We start from the raw sequence: 15,058 nt of genomic DNA on the forward strand, positions 1-15,058 counted from the left end.
TGTCTGATTGAGGGGAGGTCAAGGAGGAATGTGCTTGGCCCTGAAGGTGGGGTGTCTGGTTTCCCCCTGCCAGCTCTTTATTGTAGCTCCTCACCTTTGCCACGCTGTCCTGCATCTAATCTTGCCTCCCTTCGTCCCCAGGTGCCAGAGGCCATCGTGAAGTGCCAGCGTGCCGGCATCACTGTCCGCATGGTGACAGGTGACAACATCAACACAGCCCGTGCCATCGCCACCAAGTGTGGCATCTTGCTGCCTGGGGAGGACTTCCTGTGCCTGGAGGGGAAGGAGTTCAACCGGCTCATCCGGAACGAGAAGGGCGAGGTAGGAATCCCGACCGGGCATGATGCACAGAAAGGACCTGCCTCTACCTGAGCTGCTTGGGGGGCCCCAGGGCATTAGCAACAGCCTTGCCAGCTAAGAGGGGCGTTACTATATGGGATGCACTGACCTGCAGCATGAGCAGACAGCTTCTCTCTCCTGGGACCGTGTAGGTGGGGAGGGGGAAATCTTAGTGTCTCTCATGGAGATCCATTCAGCTGCTGAAGCCATGCAGCCATCTTAGCCAAGGGCCAGGGACACAAGGAGGGTATCCAGGCTCCATATGCAGCCAGGGAGTAGCACTTATAGCAAGATGAAGTTGACATCCCATTCTTCTTCCCAACCCTGTCTTTGGGGCAGGGGGCCAAAGGCTGCCACGCTCCTGCATGTGGTGACTGACCCAGCCTCTCTCCTGGTTTGTCCTGTAGGTTGAGCAAGAGCAGCTGGATAAGATCTGGCCCAAGCTGCGGGTGCTAGCACGCTCCTCACCCACGGATAAGCACACACTTGTGAAAGGTAGGGGGCCGCTGGGAGCCAGCGCTTATGTGCTGCTGTACAGACCCTCACCCAGAGGGGACTGAGCTGGGACTTCGCCTAGGGTCTTTTCCTGGCTCTGTTGCTCGCACTCTGTGAGCAGGGCACTGTCCCTGTTGCTGATCCAGAACCCAGGGAGCCAGTGAGGGGGAGACTCATCAAGGTCTCCAAAGGCTGTGAGATATTCTCTGGAAGGTGCTGTAGAAGGGACTGTACTAAGGCCCAGCAGATGGGGAAACTGGAAAACAGGCTTGACATGATGACCGTTACCAAGAAGAGATGCAGCCCTCGGTGCTCCCCTGGCTGGCAGGCGCCTGCTTCAGGACAGCATCCAGGCCAGCACTGTATGGGCACTGTTCTTTGCTCAGAGCCTGCTGGGGGATCTGTCTTCCCCTTAACCTGTGTGTCCGCGTTTCAGGTATCATTGACAGCACCGTTGGAGAGCGGAGACAGGTGGTGGCCGTGACGGGGGACGGGACCAATGATGGCCCGGCCTTGAAGAAAGCTGACGTTGGATTTGCTATGGTATGGCGAGAGAATGGGCATGCCTCTGCATGGTGGGCTGCCTTTCAAAAGGTCCTGAAGTGCCTGAACAGTGAGGCGGCGAGGTTCTTTGGGTAGAGGGGATCTCTTTTTTTATTGGTCCGCCTAAATAGCTGGAAAAAGGTTCTTTGCAAGTTTTTGGGCACAAGCACCTGTCTTTGGGCATTGGGAGACTATAAGCTGCAGAGCCATCGCTCTGAAAATCCTGTGAAAGGCGATGGAGAACCGTATCCTGGCTGTAAAAGCCTCGCTCGGATTTGACGTAATGTCTTAACTCTTCAGGGGCCGGGGGCATGTTGAAATAATATCTGGAGGGATTTTGCTGCAAGGGTCCTGCAGGTATCTCCAGCTCCTTTTCACCCTTCCTCCCAGCTCAAAGGCATGTTTCCTTCCTTTTGCCCTTACTGGATTATACGTTGGGTTAGGGTACTGGCCCAAGCTGTTGACTGGCAACCTAATGTTACGTCCTGAATCCATTCATGCACATCCAAAAATGAAAGGCTTGGTTTCTAGAGGTGCTCAGGTCTGTGACTAGTAGGAACCAACTCTGCGGTCTAGAGTCATGCCCAAGTTACTGGCCCAAATTCCGAATTTTTTGCTCACTTTGTGGCTAATACCATGTTCGCTTATCTATGCTGAAAGTGTTTTGAAATTCTGGTTTGCCACGTGCGCTATCATGATTTATGTACTCTTTTTTGCATCCCTTTCTATTTCCAGTGGGACAGTAGGAATGGATGGACCTGTTGTTTGGTTTCACTTGTATCTAGCAATTTGGTTGTTTTGAATTCTGGTGCATTAAACAGGCGACTGCAAAGTGCGTGGGTTGCTGCTATTGCCAGGGAGAGTGTGTGTCTGAGACGCATGGAAAAAAAAAAACTTCTGGAGATGAAGTATTTTCATGGAAGCAATTTCGCAAGCTTTGGATTTCAAAGATGAAGTAGCTTGGTCTTGCTTTTAAGTCCCCCACAGCAACGGGGGGGTGGGGGGGTGTTTCTCAGTCTCTCCCTCTTCTCTTTCTGACTCAGTCCGAGTACATAATTTGATGCCTGAGGCAGCCCCAGAGAGGCTGCATGAGCAGCCTCTGATGACCCAGCGGGCAGAATGCTGCCCTAGGAAGGAGAGAGAACTGCCTTGCTGCAGCATCCAGGAAGGGGGCACAGCAGCATCTCCAGGCTGGCAGCAGGGTCACAAGTCATCTGAAGCATCCTACCCTGCATCCCCTCTAAGCATTGGTTCCAGGAGCTGGGAAAAGGGTCACATGGCTGTTAATTTCTGACTCCCCTGTCAAGCCTGCTTGCTTACAGAAGTCAGGGAATTCCCACCCAAGATCAGACTTGCCCTGTACCCAGACTTAGCAGGAAAACATTGCAGGGAATTGCTCACCATGAGGCATCTCCTGCGGTTGGCTTTGTCTTTGGCTTTCCTGGTGGCTACAGGATCTGTGCGCACAGAGCTCCTTCTAGCGCTTGTCAGTGAGTAATGCAGCTAAGCCAGATCATTGCTAGCCTTTATATATGGTGCCTGGAAAATGAGAGAGGCTTGCCTTAGAGGAAGTGCAGCCTGATTCCAGAAGGATCCCAAGTGGGCAAAGTCACCTGTTGAGCTCACTGCAAAAAGGTCTAAGGGTCTAAGTTAGGAACAGGGGGAAGTGACAGACGGAGAAGACCAAGCGTGCATCTGAGCCAGGACAACTCTCTAGGATGCAGTGTAGTTGGTTGGGTCTTGATCTCTCTCTTGAGAGCCTGTCTGTTCCTCTGGAAGTTCCTAAAGCTTAATCATGTAAGGGGCAAAGCCGCACAACCTCTGGATCCTCATGGTACATGTGGCCAAAGGTTTAGGAGCACCAGCTACTTGTAAATGAGCTCCCGGTACAGTGTGCCCCAAATCTTAACATCTAAAGGTTCCCAAGCCCCCTGCTTGCTGCAGCGGTCTGCCCAAAGGGTACAGTACAATGAAGACCCAGTCTGGAGGTAAGCAGAGGCTTCTACTTCCTTTTTGGAGGTGTCAGCAGGCAGCATGACCCAGCATTGAGGGCACTGATCTGGGAATCGAGAGATCTGGATTTTCTTCTTGCCTCTGCCACTGTACGATCCTGAACGTGTCCTTCCTTCCTGTATCCACTGCTGATGCTTGGGAGGGGAAGTGCCCAGCAATGTTTCTATTCTCCTTTCCCCTGCTTTGGTGACATCTCTAGTTGAAGAATACCAAAGGACCTCTTGTGAGCAGTAGCACAGGAAACAGGATGCTGTTGCTGGCCTCATCTAAGGAGAGAGGGGCCTGTTCTGCAACTCCTGGGCCTAGCCCTAGCTCTTGGGGACTGTGTCTTGAGATGATTGCTGGGGTTCAGTCAGGCGGGGAGTGGGGAGATGACCTTAGCTGTCTGCTCAGTGACTCACCACCGCCTCTTCCTCCCCCAAGGGCATAGCAGGCACAGACGTGGCCAAAGAGGCTTCTGACATCATCCTGACGGACGACAACTTCACCAGCATCGTCAAGGCGGTGATGTGGGGCCGCAACGTCTATGACAGCATCTCCAAGTTCCTGCAGTTCCAGCTGACGGTCAACATTGTGGCTGTCATCGTGGCTTTTACAGGGGCCTGCATCACGCAGGTAAGTGCCTGGGGGATAGGGCAGGCTTCAGAGCCCAGAGTCCTGGGCTCTGCTCTGGGTGTGGCTGTGGGTGGTTCTGCAAGGCCCGGGGAAGTTGCTTATTGTGTGTAACAGGTCCTCTGTGTGGGGTTGTTCTTCTGCAGGACTCTCCTCTGAAGGCTGTCCAGATGCTGTGGGTGAACTTGATCATGGACACCTTTGCCTCCTTAGCCCTTGCCACAGAGCCCCCCTCTGAGTCCCTGCTGCTGCGCAAGCCCTATGGCCGTAACAAGCCCCTCATCTCCCGCACCATGATGAAGAACATCCTGGGCCATGCGGTGTACCAGCTGACCATCATCTTCACCTTGCTCTTTGCAGGTGAGTTGCTAATGCCATAGGGTGTGGGGTGAGGTCGCCTGCATGCCCCTCTGCCTCTAAGCTGTCACGGAGTAAGCCTGTGCAAGCTGCTGTCTGCTCCACCTGCGGCACCTCTCCAGTTGCAAGGGGACTCCACTTCAGTGAGTCCAAATGTCTGCCAAAGGCATAGTGTAGCAAGGAAAAGCAGCTTCTCCAATCAGCGTTTAAGGTAGGGCGCAGGACAGTGATGCATTTTTTCAGGTGGTCTGACTCTCCTGAATAGCAGAGTAAGAGAAGGTGCGTGATGCACGGCCCTGCTGCGTAGCAAATCCATCAAATCCAGGCTGAAATTACTCCCGGAAAGTGTGTGCAACTTGGTGCAAAATGTGCCATGGGGGATGTGTAAAAGGTCTTTGAAACTCAGTCCAGTTTGAGTAAATCAGTATCCCCATCCTAAAAGCCACCACCATATGTGGCTCTAATGAGTCTCCCTTGTCAGTAGCCTCAACCCAATGGCCAAGAACAAACCTAGGCAGGGGTGCGCCAACAGGTGAAGGTGGCTTCTGGCCCAGGGCTGATGGGGACAGTGTGTGTGGGGAAGAGAGAACTTCCACTGGTGATGGGACAGCAAAGACTCGGCCCTCCCTGGCTACCTACCCAGCACCAAATTAGTGCTTATTTGGCTAATCTAAACCTGCTCCACCAGCTCTTTCTGCCTGTATGGGGGTGCATTTCCTTCCAATAACTGCTTTATGCTGGGTTCTGAGTTGGCTCCACCAGCCTTACCCACGTGACGCTGCTGTTCTTGCCCCTCCAGTCACAGCAACCAAGGTGGGGTATCGGTTTCCCATCGTGCCATCCCTCGTGTTTCCACAAGGGTGAATTTTTTTTTCCAGCTGTGCGTTATAGGGTAATTCAAATTCTAGGTTCTTTCTGAAGCTGAGTGGGTAGGAAACATGAACTTTCCTCTCCTGTGTGGTAGGCGAGAAGTTTTTTGACATCGACAGTGGCCGGAATACGCCCCTCCACTCCCCCCCCACTGAACACTACACCATTGTCTTCAACACCTTCGTCATGATGCAGCTCTTCAACGAGATCAACGCCCGCAAGATCCACGGCGAGAGAAACGTCTTTGAGTCCATCTTCCGGAATCCCATCTTCTGCACGGTGGTGCTTGGCACCTTTGGCGCGCAGGTAACAGAGCAATGGGCTGATGAGGGATGGCAAGTGGGGTGGAAGAAGAAGGATGGTCTTTAGGTCTGGCTGCTAATCTGGAACTTTAGCCAGGCTCTATTCCCTGCTCTCCCACAGATCCCCTGTGTGATCTTGCACAAGTTGCTCTGCCTCTATTTCCGTACTGTACTTGCTCCTTCTCTCCCTTAGAGGACAAACTTCAATGCTTGGAGTGCTCATCACTATAGATAAAGACCATATCAACCTCCCAGTGTGAGAACTGACTTGGTGCCCTGGCTCATGGAGGAGTCTCTGAAGGGCTAAATAGTCATTTGGATCCAGGCCCTGCCACTCAAAGCCCTGCAGTCTGGGTGGGGTGTGATGGCAGGCTCCAGTTCTGGTCCTGCTCCTGGGTCCTCACTCAGTGTTTGCGTTCTTGATACTTTCTCTGGGATTCTTGGCCTCGCAGCCCTGAGCTGTACCTGTCACCATCCAGGACACTGGTTTCTTGCCTGAACTAAAACTGCTTGGCAATCCATTTTTTTCCTACCCTAAAGGGAGTAGCAGGCTTGGTGGCAGCTGGGCATGTAGGGCATCTGCACTACATGTCAGTAGGGTCCCCCTCCCCAATCGTGTAGCCACACAGACCACAGGAGATGGCGCTAGGCAGAGAAACCAGGCAAGCTGTGGAGAAGGCTGCTGCAGTTCTCTAGCCTCATGCTTGCTCAAATGAGACTTCTGCTTCCTTTTGGCCCCTTACACCACCCACGGGCCAAGTCAGCACAGCCCCCACAAGTGTTGGGAGAGCAGCACAGAAAGACCCTTTCACTGGAAGATTCTTCAGTGCCAAGCAGTCCCTTTTCTATTTATAGATCCATTTTGTTCCTGCCAAAAAGTACACGTGTTTGATGTAAAGCCAGGTGCTTTGTTGTAAATAAATCCACATTTCTTTCCTCCTTTCCACCAAGGTGAGAAATTTCAGGAATGGAAAGGAAACTTTTCACTTCTTCCCCAAAGTTTTCTATGGGACGGGCCACGTCACTAGCCCGCCATGCTGGCCTAGGGAGAAACATCATCGGCAGGCAAAGCCCTCCAGTGCCACAGGGCTGCTCTGATGTGCTGTCCTCTAACTGCCCCTGACTTGTGTGTCTGTCTCCTGCACAGATCCTCATCGTGGAGTTTGGAGGAAAGCCATTCAGCTGCTCTGGGCTTACCTTGAGCCAGTGGTTCTGGTGTATTTTTATTGGTGTAGGCGAGCTGCTCTGGGGACAGGTAAGAGCTGGTCTAATTATGCTGCACACCTCCACTGCCTTGCGTTTCCCCAACCCCCTCCCAGAGCCAGCGTCACCTCCATCCACTCACTTGCCTATTCTGGAGCTGGGCACGCCTGCTTCCCCCCTCAAGCACAGCTTCTCGCTTCTAAAAGCAGAGGGGGTGCTTTCCCCGCCGCTGGCGGCTGCTGGGAGATTAATGCCCACCCACCCCCACATGGTAGATAGCTTTTTCTCTCCTATATTCAGAGTTTATCATAAAGGGCTGGGGAAAAATACAGCTATAATCTGGTGAGGGGGAGCTCCCTCCCTGTTGCAATCTACTTCTAACTGCTACGCTGCTTGGTGGTTCCTGTCGGGAGCTGCTAAGGGCAGATGTTTGGGGGCCAGGGAACAGGATGTTCTACTCGGCATTAATGCCTGGCTCATGGGGGAAGCGCAGCCAAGAGTGAGGAAGTCCCTGAGCCTGTGCAGATGAGAGGAGGGGATTAATATAGGGTTTTGGATGTCTAGGTCTGTGTGGACCTTGCTCTTATTCTTTGGAATAGCTGTTTGAGCCTGTGGCCCTGTCTCCTCATGCTCCTGGGTGAGGACATAAAGGAGCTGCCAGCTTCCTCCCTGGTTACCCGGCACTGCTTGTAGCAGCCAGCAGGCCCTGCCAAGCATCCAGCCCCTGGTGTGTCTCGTCTTTGTGAGGCAACCACTCTTCATGCTTTGGTTTGGGCGTTCCAGAAACAAGCTGATATGGGGACCCCTCGGGTACTGCCCTGCTGTTTCACCTGCAGTCATGGGAGCTGTGTTGCAGGAGGATCTCGTGTCTTATTTGACGGGCTCGGCAGAGGTCCCGTCAGGCCTGGGGGAGAATGCAGCCCCAACAAGTTGCTCGGTGCTCTGCTCTTCTCATCCCACACCCTGAAAACAGATAGCAGGCTTAAATTACATCTCTGAGTGAGCAGCCCAGGAAAGGTCCATCTAACTATGGGCCAAGCTTCTCCTTTGTCAGAGTCGAGGAGGCTTCCCACAAGTACCCCAGTAACCAGGCACCACAGTCTTCTCCCCCTAACCCCACCTCCAGAAGGGAAACCCACTTTCAAAAGAAGCCACCGGCCTGGATCTCCTCCTTGTTGATTTTTAAATCGGGCGCCGACTCCCTTGGTGTTGACTAGTGCAGTACCAAGTGCTGCATTACTGGCATGGTTTCTGGGACACAGCAGAGGCCACCCATGCTTGCCTCTCAAAGCGCACTGCCTACTGCTTGCCTCTCAAAGCGCACTGCCTACAAGACTACAGGAGCAGGCTTCTTCCTGTCCCAAAAGACAACGCTTCAGAGCCTTTCAGGGATAGCTGAAACCTTACGCATCCAGCAGAGAGGTAGTTGGCCATGTCAGGCAGAAGGCAAGGCAGGGTGGCACCTTAGAAGCTAAGAGGATCAGGGTGGCATGAGTTTTTGAAGGCTACAGTCTACTCTCAGATGCCATGAAACTGGTGAAGCATCTGACAAAGAAGGTCATTGCCTATGAAAGCTCGTGCCTCTCTGAACCATTTAGTCTCTAAGAGGCCACTCTGCCCTGGCTTCTGCCTTAGTTGTGCATAATCTCTCTGTCAGCTCTTTGGTGCCATCAAAAATTGCCTTTCTGATTAATGGCATAGCACCCCCTTCACCCCCCAGAAAAGGGCAGCTTCACCCTTGCTTTTCCATATTTCAAAGCAGACAGAGAAGTGTGACCAAGTAGCATTGCAGAGGTTGGAGCACTTCTAGGAGCATCCAACCCCCAGGAACCGTGGCTTGGGAGAAGACCACCACTTCCACCAAGGGGACTCCAGTGGGTCAAGAGCTCAAGACATCAGAAAGCAAATGCACCCGTTTGTCTCCAGTTGTGCTTCTCTATCTGGTCTGAAATCTCGCCTTTTTGATGTGGGGGAGGAAAATTCCACAAATGCTGGTTTGGCTTTAGAAAAGCACATTTGGAACGTCCTTTTCCCTTCTGTTCTCCCTTTATCTTGGGAGATGTTGGTCTCGGCGCTTTAATACTAGGGCTTCACAGCGTGTCCGGCTGTTTCATGACAGCACAAACAAGAGCCACTGACACTTTGATCTAGGAAAGAAGGCACTTAAGAACAGCCACTATTTAATCCTGATGGACTGGCTTTAAAAATATTTCAGCTGGCCTGTCATGTTGCCAACAGCACTGCATAATAGGCCTACTGACAAGTCGGGAAAATAACGGGAAAGGGATAAAAATACAGACGTGAAAACAGCGTGGAGCGAAACTTCAGTATTCTCCGAAGGATCGCAATTTCACGTGGGAATTTTTGCTGTCAGAACTGACACGTCTTTAGTCTTGTCGATTAAGATGAAGGCAGCATTTTTTTTTCAGTTTTGACAATTTTTTTGCAGCCAGCTCAACTCAAGTGCAGCTGGTGTTTCTCCTTCCTGTCCTCCCAAGATGATACTACTTACTGAGTGCCTGCAGGGAGATCCATACTGATGTGCACCCAGAGAAGAAGGGTGTCTTGCCCCATAGAAGCTGTGGTTCTTTGAGATTTGTTTCCAGTGTCCATCCTATGACCCATCCCCCAGCCTTGCTTTTATGAGGTCTCGGAGTGAGAGAGCAATGGGAGGGTTGTGGCTGCTTCACCCACCTCTACGCTGGCACTGGGAGCGTGAGGAGGTGCATGGGAATATGGGTGGTTCTGAAACACACAGCTGTTCAAAAGATCCCAGGGGCACCTGTATGCCTACAGCCGGATCAGTGCTGATTATGGCAGCATAGGACCGTGGGGATTGCAGGGTAAGTGCAACTATTCTCTCCCTTTTGTCTCCAGTTGATCTGCACTGTCCCAACCAGCCAGTTGAAGTTCCTGAAGGAGGCAGGGCATGGCATCACCAAGGAGGATATTCCAGAAGAGGAGCTGCCTGAGGACTTGGATGAGATTGACCATGCCGAAATGGAGCTCCGGCGTGGGCAGATCCTGTGGTTCAGGGGTCTCAACAGGATACAGACTCAGGTACCGTACAGGGGGCAGGGGTACTACTTCCTGCTTTTCCAGGGGTCCTGGCCAAAAAGATCCAGCACCGTCCAGCATCTACCTGTGTGGCTTTTGATGGCTCTGGTGACACGCTAACCCTGTGCAGGTCCAGAATAATCACTGCCAACGCCTTTCCAGGTTAGCTCTGGTGAGAGAGCCAGGGCATGGGACTGCACAGGTGCTTAGATGTGCATACCTTATACACCCCCCCGACCCTGCCCACCATCGTGGCGGACTCAGGTTTGCACAGAAACCTGGTTTAAAGCATGGAGGCTGCAACTACTGTGTGAGAGGATCTCATTGCCCTGAACAGCAAAGAGGGTGGGGAGGGGGCAGGGAGCTCAGAGAGCTGTGTGGCCACTGGACTTAACAGAGTTTAGGCAAGTGACCTATGTTTCTGTTCAACCATGGGTTGTGCAGTTGGGTTGATGCAGCTTGGCCACTTTCTCGGCATCATCTGCAGGACCATTGCTCCCCTGGTAGCTTGCGGACAGCCCTAGGCAGCTTCTGCCCAGCTCCCTGCATCCTGGTCCAGTTGGGGATGATCCTGCCTTGAGTAGGGGGCTGGACTAGATGGCCCACCTGGTCCCTTCCAGCCCTACTTCCTTATGATCCTGAACAGAGTGGCATACGCTGCAGGTGATGGGACACCTGGGCACCGAAGTTCTCTCCTTGTCTCTGCCTTGCAGATGTGGGAAGTCAGCGCCACCTGAATCCGACCTCTTCTGCTTTCTTTTCCCTATCTGTCTTCCTTTCATTGATTTCAGTGTCCTTTGGGTCAGGCCTTCTGGGCTCCTTCATACCCCAGGATCCAAGCTCGGAAGAACAGCCCAAATATTATAGTGCTGAACCAGGAGCCCAGGCTGAGAGGACAGTGGAGCTGCTTGTTGAGCCTCCACCTGTGTTCCCAGTGGGACTCTCCAGTGCATTCTGTCTTGCCATGGTGTTGCAGAGGTGACCGAGTGGTGCCTTGTGCCACAAGGCTACACTGGAAGGAACTGGCATCCTAGGGAGCCAGTGGTGGATTATTTATTTATTTTTATTTTTTTTGTGCGGGGGGGTCAGGCCTTAATCCTGGAGTCTCCAGGCCTGCTGAACTTTTGATTATACTAATCTTAAACCAGTCTTGGCCGGCTCAGCGCACTTGGCTCTCCCAACAGCTTTGGAGGTGGCTGCGACTCCCTAGGAAGGTTTTGCCCTGCAAAGGTTGCTGAGAAATACTTGGCATATTAACTATCTTTCCCCTCTCTGCAGGGTGTCCTCTCGCTCCAGTTTCTTCCTTGTGCCTTCCCCTCACTCCATTGCACTGTGGGCTTTTGCACTTGCTCTCCTCTGGTTGTATTCATCTCCTGTCCTTTCCTGATGCTCCCCCCAGTCTTCCTGTGAGTCCCCTCTTGTCAAGGTATCTCTCCTGTTGCCCCTCCCCAGTCCTTGATGTTCAGCTGTGTGGTTAGACCTTTGCTGTATCTGAAAGGGGAGAGCGGCTGTGCCGAGAGGAGGGTTTGGTTTCATGTTTGCAACGAGTAGCATTTATTTTGCCAAGGACTGTGGGACTCCCCTTTGCTTGTCTGTCCCGTAAGAGCTTTTCCTTCAAGAGAGTTCGCCCAGCAAATGTGCTGCTCTCATGTCCCTACCTACAATTCACTCCTCACCAGTTCTCTTGTTGACCAGCCCCTCAGCCCTACACTGAGAAGGGGCAAGGATGGAGACAGAACAAAGGGAAGGCAGGAGCCAAAAGGAGAGAACAAGGTTGTCTGGGATTAGGGCCCCTATAGGTTCCCAGCACTCTCTTGCTCCTGTCCACGGGCTCTCCTTGGTTCCCTGGGCTAGACATGGCACAGACTTTAGGAGTAAGGAGTCCCCAGCATTTTGCAGGAGACTCATTCACCCGCTCCTGTATGTGCTGGTGGTCTCCCATGCCTTGGTTTGGCTTGTCCCTTCTTTCCATGTCACAAAGCTACCTGATAACAACAGAAGGGGTTCTGCTGAGAGGAGCCTTGTACAACGTCCGTGGCTTTGGGCTGAGACTAGCAGCCTCTCAATCTGGGCAACCCCCATCTCCGTGGCTCTGACTCCAGCCACAGGAGTCATCTTGGGGATTTTGAAGGCTGCTTCCTGAGGCCCTCTGGAGATTGTACTCATCTGAAGGAGCTCCTGCTTCCCAAACCTGCAGTCTTGGGTGCCCAATGATGGCCAGTCCTTCAGCTTCCCTTTGCTGTTGACGCTGCTCCAAGTAATCAGAGACCATTTAGGAGACCCAAAGTGGGAGCTGGGTACTTAAGGGAATGGGATGAACATTCATTTTCCTTCCCAGCACCCCTGCTTTCAGGCCAAAGTACCAACTCCCAAAGAAAAGCTTTGGGAGGCTGAGAGATGCTTCCCCTTGGAGTCAGTCCTGCTGGATTTTCAGGGTGAGACTCCTTCAAAAGTGTGTGCGGGGAGATCGTTCAGGTGGGAGCTCTGTGCGCCATGGTGAACTCTGTGACAAATTCAACCCTGCAATGTTGTGGTCTGTGATGAGATACCTTGTGCCCAAGAAAAACGGTCTCTTGAGACCTCTGTCTGCTGGATACTGCTCTCCTTGCTTTGCACAATGCCGGCCCAGAGCTGAAACCTTGCCTGCCTTTGCTGTTTTGCCTTCTTGTTCACCACCAAAGTAACTGGATATCTGCCGGAGAAGACGCCAACCTGACTGCTTCTCTTGTCTTTATAGGTACCCTGCCAGAATCAAATCCTGCATTGGGGGGGGGGTGTTTAATCCTGTGTGTTTAACCAAGCTGCCATCTTTGTTTGTCTATCTTAGGAACCGGGTGGTTAAAAGACTGTATTTGAAGTGAAAAATTTAGGATGGTCACATTTCAGAGAAGTGAAGGGAGGAACATGGGGATGGACGGGCAGTCTGTGGCCTGGAGGTTGCTCAGAATAACTATGCCCGTTGGGCTCTTGCAGCTTTGTCATTTCAGTCCCAGGGATCTGCTTTCTTTAAAACAACCACCCAGCAGAAAATGTTCCCCTTTCCCTTAAACACATGGGACTGGGAAATGTGCTCGTATGGGATTTGCACACAAGTCCGAGGTCACACGTGGGAATTGTGGTTCGTGCAACCTTAAGCGTGGTTTTTGCAGTATGTGGGAAACGCACGCGATCCAACGCAGAAGCAGAGACTTTGGAGCACCAACCACACGCCGCCAGCTACATATGAAAAACACGAGCCCAGAGTGAACGCGACGGAAGCCAGCCTGGGTTTCTTTGTGGTCTGGGTTGCTATTTTTCTTCAAGCATTGCTGCTGGCTTGTAGCAGCCTGCACCGGTTTTATTTTTGCATCTGTCATGTTGCCACAGGACATGGGGAAACCCGATTTTCTTCAGGTTGCTGGTTATTCAGGTTGTGGCTGTGTGCATTAACTCCTCAAGCATTGTATAACACCTTTTGGGAGCAGCATGCAATGACACAAATGATGGAGGCATGACCGAGTATGGTAGGTATAAACATCTGTAGTGCAGTGATGCTTGTTCTAAGCACTGTTTCCAAATCATTAAGGATGAGGTGTCTGCCTGAAGTCACATCATCACATGGTGTCAGATGAGTCTGTACTGAAGCCAGTTCTCTTGGGAAGCTTTGCATTATCGCCTTGTGGAAAAATGCTGCCTGCTATTGCAACACTGTGCAAAGCCAAAAATCCTGAGTTCTTCTCAGCACCTTTTCTTTCCTCTCTGTGTGACCTTGTAAATCCTAGAAAACCAGCTTACGGATCCAAATCCTGGTGTTCCAGGTTTCTGAGGGAGTGTCTGAAAGCGTTGTGCCTTAAATGAAAATGGCAGCAGCTTTCACTGCTGCGTTGGCTAACTGCAGGGATGAGAAAAAATGTTCCTGCTTCAGAATAAGAGCAAAACAAGGAAATAGCAAAGCAATGCCTAAAATACCCACGGGGATGAATTGGGCAACTGTATACAGTCATGTGGGGGCTGCCTTCTTAATGAGCATCCCTGGGAGAGTGGGCAAAGCTGCAGTGGCAATGAAGTATAGACTGTGTTTGGGTCAAAAGGAAAGTCGAAATGCAGAGCTGTGGAAATCTCTCCTGGTGCCTCTGGCTGCCACTGCTCTTCCTGTCCTGGGGCCTGTCTACAGACTACCCCTGCAGTTGCTGCCTGCTCTATTATTGAAAAGTGATTTTCCCCTCTCTTGTATTTAAGGTGTTTGCCCATGTGACTGTGTGCCTGCCACTTGGGGGTGGGCCCTGAGCGAAGTGCTGAACAAATCTGACCACATTCAGGTTTAGCGAGAGTGGGGGCCACTCAGTGCCGTGGGATGTGGCCCTGTATTGATGGACTGGAAATGCTCTAGCCCACTGCAGTAGGCTGGGCTATAGGCTGCACTCTGTATCAGTTGCCAGCTCACACTTACACCCATCCTCTCTCTCTCTCTCTGTCTCCCTCTATGCTTTCTGTGGGTTTATATGCTAAATCCTTTCCCCCTTTAGCTCTCCCAACCTTCTTGGCTGTATAATGCATTTCATCGGATGGGAGAGAGACAGACAGAGGTGGAGGCTGGAAGCTAACGTCTCTATGCTCCATGGCTCCGCTTTTGGATCGCCTGCCAACCCTGCGTTTATGGGAGTGCAATCTGAAATGTGTGGGGTTCCCCCCCTCCCTCTCCCCTCCATCCTTTCTTCCTTTATCGTCTGTGTCCCTCTCCGCCCAGCCTCCCCTCTTCCCCTGTCCCCCAGCCCCCTTTCCTCTTGGTCTCGGACTGCGGGGCGACGCTATCTCACTCTCTGATTCTTTGCAGATGGACGTAGTTTACACATTCCAGACCGGAGCCTCCTCTTTACAGGGAGCCCTCAGGAGACAGCCTTCCATCGTGAGCCAGCACCACGATGTAAAAAATGTTTCTAGCCCAACCCATGTAGCTCTTTCTTCCGTCAATTCCACTCCCACCACTTCTGCTGCTGCTGCTGCTGCTGCATCTCCTACTGCGGGCAGTGAGTGATAGTCTATTACAATGCATGACTTCCTAATAACACAAGAGAGCACTTGCACTGACCTAACCACACCTGTTCTCTCTCCCTCTTCTTTCATCCTTGACTTGACCAATTGGTTTCTTGACCTAATGTGGGGAGTGAGGGGGGAGACCAGGTTTTATTGATTTCTTTATTTTATTTTAAAGCTGTGGCTCTTTTTCACCACTTTCCAAATCCTCTCTGGTTCCTTTTTTCCTTTTTTCTTTTTTTTTTTTTTTTTTT

The 15,058-nt window shown here is 51.9% G+C and overlaps 1 protein-coding gene across 2 annotated transcripts in view; it reads left to right on the plus strand.

Annotated features, from left to right (window-relative positions):
- The window catches only part of ATP2B4 (ATPase plasma membrane Ca2+ transporting 4), a 115,498-nt gene that overhangs the window by 87,160 nt on the left and 13,280 nt on the right, over positions 1–15,058 (plus strand). The window contains exons 13-21 of one of the 2 annotated variants that reach the window (XM_019514269.1): positions 142–321; positions 747–834; positions 1,271–1,377; positions 3,814–4,005; positions 4,149–4,362; positions 5,324–5,535; positions 6,679–6,786; positions 9,612–9,794; positions 14,605–14,797. In XM_019514269.1, coding sequence (XP_019369814.1) covers positions 142–321; positions 747–834; positions 1,271–1,377; positions 3,814–4,005; positions 4,149–4,362; positions 5,324–5,535; positions 6,679–6,786; positions 9,612–9,794; positions 14,605–14,797 — 1,477 coding nt within the window. The remainder of the gene's footprint in view (positions 1–141; positions 322–746; positions 835–1,270; positions 1,378–3,813; positions 4,006–4,148; positions 4,363–5,323; positions 5,536–6,678; positions 6,787–9,611; positions 9,795–14,604; positions 14,798–15,058) is intronic. The other variant, XM_019514270.1, reaches the window with a different exon arrangement.

Source organism: Gavialis gangeticus, unplaced genomic scaffold (genome assembly GCF_001723915.1).
Source record: "Gavialis gangeticus isolate Ggan-Ray unplaced genomic scaffold, GavGan_comp1, whole genome shotgun sequence".
NCBI classification, from domain to species: Eukaryota; Metazoa; Chordata; order Crocodylia; family Gavialidae; genus Gavialis; species Gavialis gangeticus.